Source organism: Moschus berezovskii, chromosome 19 (genome assembly GCF_049115385.1).
Source record: "Moschus berezovskii isolate FMDL1 chromosome 19, NW_MosBer_1.0, whole genome shotgun sequence".
Taxonomy (NCBI): domain Eukaryota; kingdom Metazoa; phylum Chordata; class Mammalia; order Artiodactyla; family Moschidae; genus Moschus; species Moschus berezovskii.
This window is the reverse complement of record NC_142478.1, coordinates 45015363-45020219: the sequence shown is the minus strand read 5'-3', so window position 1 is coordinate 45020219 and position 4857 is coordinate 45015363. Positions and strand designations below refer to the sequence as shown.

The 4857-nt window shown below is 33.1% G+C and overlaps 1 protein-coding gene across 3 annotated transcripts in view; it reads left to right on the top strand.

Annotated features, from left to right (window-relative positions):
• The window catches only part of GRIA2 (glutamate ionotropic receptor AMPA type subunit 2), a 186313-nt gene extending 185545 nt beyond the window's left edge, over positions 1-768 (top strand). For 2 of the 3 annotated variants that reach the window (XM_088827834.1, XM_055404530.2), the window contains 2 exons: positions 1-95; positions 604-768. The exon at positions 1-95 is cut by the window's left edge and continues 40 nt beyond it. In XM_088827834.1, the coding sequence (XP_088683960.1) occupies positions 1-95; positions 604-768 (260 nt within the window). Of the gene's footprint in view, positions 207-603 lie in introns of those variants that run through there. The other variant, XM_088827835.1, reaches the window with a different exon arrangement.
• Positions 769-4857: the final 4089 nt, after the last annotated feature.

The following is a 4857-nucleotide window of genomic DNA, read 5'->3' as shown; positions in this document are numbered from 1 at the left end:
TGTTCTACATCCTTGTCGGGGGCCTTGGCTTGGCCATGCTGGTGGCTTTGATTGAGTTCTGTTACAAGTCAAGGGCCGAGGCGAAGCGAATGAAGGTGGCAAAGAATGCACAGAATATTAACCCATCTTCCTCGCAGAATTCACAGAATTTTGCAACTTATAAGGAAGGTTACAACGTATATGGCATCGAAAGTGTTAAAATTTAGGGGGTAGGAACGAGGCTCTAATACAACCTTCTCAGTGCACGTTTCTAGCTTTCTTGTCGCGTCCTTAAGTTCTTTTAAATGAGGAAGGTGGCCAGTGGATCGTCCTGTATGTCCTGTTGCTGTTCTTCCGTGTTCCTGATCAGTGACTAACCAGCAGCTCAACTGTCTATTTTCCTCTTTAATGACACGGTAGCTTGGGGGGATGTGGGCAGATTCCTGCTGTAATTGTGCTTTATTATCTGTAGTTCAGCTTGGCACTGTTTGCTTTCATTTGCTACAAGCTTTCAGATAGAAGTAAGCTTTTCAAAAGCACTGCAGCCTTTACTCTGGATACATTTGAAAGCCGTAACATATGCTTCCTTTTTCTTTCTTTCCCCACCTCCCTCTCTCATTTAAGATGACCTTGAATGATGCCCTGAGGAGTGAAGTGAAGCTGTCAATTACAGGAAGTACTGGAGAAAATGGACGTGTTATGACTCCAGAATTTCCAAAAGCAGTGCATGCTGTCCCTTACGTGAGTCCTGGCATGAGAATGAATGTCAGTGTGACTGATCTCTCGTGATTGATAAGAACCTTTTGAGTGCCTTACACAATGGTTTTCTTGTGTGTTTATTGACAAAGTGTTAAGAGGCATCCAGTATCTTGAAGACTTTTCTTTCAGCCAAGAGTTCTTACATGTGTGGAATTCATCTCGAGTTGTAAAGAATGGTTACCTAGAAACACAACATCCTTTTCTACTCCAGTTCCAGACAAAGCTTGGTGGACACGCACAGCTCACACGGAAGTACTCTAATTTCACTGACGTCTTTGTACAGACAACAAACTTGTTTCTGCAGTCCTATTGTTAGTCTCTTGATTCATAATGACTTAAGCACACTTGACATCAACTGCATCAAGATGTGACATGTTTTATAAGAAAAAGGGAAAAAAACATTTAAAATAAAAAAAAAATATTTTTAGGTATTTTCACAAACAAACTGGCTTTTCGGTAAACTTGCTTCCACATTGGTTGGATAAGACAACAACAATTAAACTAAGTGGGAAGTTAAAAGGCTTTAGGTATCAGTTACATATTTTTCAAAGCCAAATATGTACATGCTAAGGAAAGAAAAAAAGAGAAGAGTCAATCTTGTAGTAATTTAATATTGTTATTAAAACTTTAATGTATCCTTTAACATTTGGTGTTAATATAAAATTACTTGGCAGTGCTTGACATTTGAAATAAACATTTTTCTATTGTTTTATTCGCAAGTGGTCCAATTAATTTTAGTTAGCTACAGTTTGGTCATCAATAAGTCAAGTGAATTCAAAGACTATTAAATTGTTAGGTTCCCAGAGAAATTAATCCACTTTAAAGAAGACCAGGTGGTTCTTAAAGTATAAACTTCTCCCAAAACAAAATCTGAACCTGTTTTCAGTATGTCTTCTCATATATAAAGCATTTAATCTCTGTAGATAAATGCTAATAGATTTTAAAAGCTAATCTTAAAAACCAAATACCAGAGTATGTGAGGTTCCATTTTAAAGTGTCTGAGAGAGAGAAGTATCAGTTGTAGGTAAAGTTAGAAATGCCTTGAAAGTAGATAGGTGCCTGTTGATCAAATTCCATAAACTAAATCTGCGTTTTTGTTTTTAAAATTTTAAGAGCTGGCATAAATCTTATATATTATGAATAATGTAAGCACTTTTGAGTCACCTGCAATACAGTTTCTTCCAATTGTCATAAATATAAATGACCTTAAAATAAATATTTTTTATACTTTCATTTCTTGGGTGGAATAGCTATTTTAAAATGCCCAGTGTGGCTAAAACACATATCTGTAACTCATGACTAAAGATCTTGTATTTCTCTAGTTGAGAAATTTAAAGGCTCTATCTTTCCCTTCATAAAAGACCATTTGTTTCTACTGAATCCCTTTACAGTATAATTAATTCAGAGTTTAAAATTATTAACATTCAGTCATAATTTTTAATAATTTTATTCTTGCTATCTCTGCAGGCACACACTTGGTGTTTTACTAAGTGTCTTGAAAACATTCTTATTTATTATGTATCACAAAGGGAAAGAGAAATGTGGAGTCTTAATACCAGTCACTTGTATGGAGAGTGGTGGTGTGAGGTATCATAATATTCTTCCTTAAATTCAACTGTCCCTAATCACAAATTCCAGGATAAAACAATATAATTTTAGTGCATTTCTCCTCATCAGGAATGTTGGAGGTGTATTTTAAGTTTAAATCATCAATGCTAGAATGACCAAATTGCAGACTAATTGTTTCCATATTATACTTAAAATGATTTTTAAAAATGAAAAAGATGACAATATACAATCAATGCTATTTAATGGACCTCTGGGCCTACTCTTCTACAAATTGTAGCTTATCAATTTTTCTCTGTCAAGCTTGAACTAATGTAAATAATTGAAATAATGTAAAGTTATATTTTCATGTTTTTATAGATACAACATGACAAGAATACATACATGTAAGAGTATTTCAACTATGGATAATGTTGATTGGATAATGCACATCTCAGTTACAAGCAGTAATCATAGTATAATATCCATGTAACGGTGCATCAATATATTGTTATATAAATATATCTGTGTGCATCAAGTGAAATGTGGTCAAACAAGAGTGATGACAGCTGTCTAAAGGTTTTTTTATTCATTTTCTATAAAAACTGTTATGGAAAGACCAAAATGTTTATGAACTATTCTTATGTAAATTTACAACTGTCCTTTACTGTACTTTTTTGTTTACAGTATATGGTACCTTATTTTCTGCTGTGTTAAGTGGGTGTCAGGCTCCAAGGAGACATACACTTTCTACAACTTCTATTGAAGATATTGGAATTTCCGATTTTTCATGTGTACTATGTCAGAAAATGCTTTTGATTTTATTTTTAAATCTAACATCGGATGGCTTTTTCGGATGTTGTAACAACTTCAGTCATACATAAAACATGTTCTTAAAAAAGATAAAGATCTTTATTTATTTTTATGAGATAGTTCTTAAAACTAATAATAATGAGAAACAAACAAGAAAAAAAGTACTTACATGTAGTTCCAAGCAAACCCAGCTGTTTCTACTCAACAAGGACCTCCTTTGTTCAGTGTATACATTAGCATGATACACTTGTAATAAAGTCGAAATAACTTTTTTAGCTAAAATCATTAACATTTTCAACATTCCAAGCTTACAATCACTAAGTGTTTGGGGCATATGTAGAAATATAACTATTAATTTTGTTCCTCATTTTGCACTGTGTTTTGTCAACTCAGCTGCTGTTATAGCCATATCAAAGAGCAGAAAAGTAACTTGCTTTAAAAATTCCACAGTGTAACACATTTCCAGGCATACATGTTTCCAAAAAGTGTTCATTTCTTATTTTATTGAAAGAGAGTATTGATGAGAAACTAAAAATCTTGCAACTTTGTCTTTCTACAAAGATGATCATCTTAATATTTAGACAGTGCTTTAAGATATATTCTAAAATTAAGCCATTTTAGTTCTTCAAACTTGCACATTAAAATTTCGTGTATAAAATTTTGCAGTTTGAATGTATTTAATGTTTCAGAGTTGAGTGTACTAATGCTCTGCTTAAATATACAGTAATCTTAACATTCTGCAATCATAACTTTACAAACACTGTAAATATTTTGGTGGTCATGGTAATAAATAGAGCAAATGAAGAGAAGCATTAACAACATAATGACCCTACAGGATGATTTTAATATAACATCTTGACAATACCATTAAAAAAACATTATTGAAAATTAGTAAACTATACAATGTGATTTTCTTCCCAGTTTTCTATTTCCTATCTCATCATATCCTAGAGTTATCAGCCTAGGAAATATAAACAAAACTCAATACTTTAATGCCTTTAAAGGTATGTGTGGGTCTTTAAACCTGTTTTAGACTGGGTGAGAGTTTATTTGAGAGCCTGCAATTCTGTTATGTATAATGAGGTGCAACTCAGGTAAAGATTCCATTTTCCTCTAATTGAATTGAAATGAGTAGGTGTATGGATTGAATTAGTTACACATGTTCTATATTGCCAATTTTAATCGATGATGTAAGGTTTATTAGTAACATACTATGAACTTCGGAGAGTTTATTGGTTAAGTCCCACAAATTTTAAATGAACTCTTTGTTGTTGTTTAGTCACCATGTCTTGTCTCTTTTGTGGCCCCATGGACTGTAGCCACCAGGCTCCACTGTCCATGGGATTTCCCAGGCAAGAATACTGGAGTTGGTTGCCATTTCCTTCTCCAGATGAATGAACTCTAAATAAGCTTATTAAAGGAAATCAAATGATATAAACATCTGCTTAAAAGTAGAGTAAATTTTGTGCAAAGTGTTCCAATGCCAAAAAATGATTTATTTTTAATCACCAACATTAAAGATGGGTAAGTATAAATGAATCATCATGATATTCTGAATGAGAATTTGGGGTTGCACTAAATGTTTTCTGACAGTTGTGTCAGATTTTTTAAAAGGGATTCACCCTCATAATATGTTGCTTGGACTAGATCATGACATTGGGATTTCTATTAGGTACTAATCAATAAATTATACTTCTCTATTTCCGTGTTTCAAACAACTCATAGATATCATATGGCACTCTAAGTACATGAAGGTTCAAG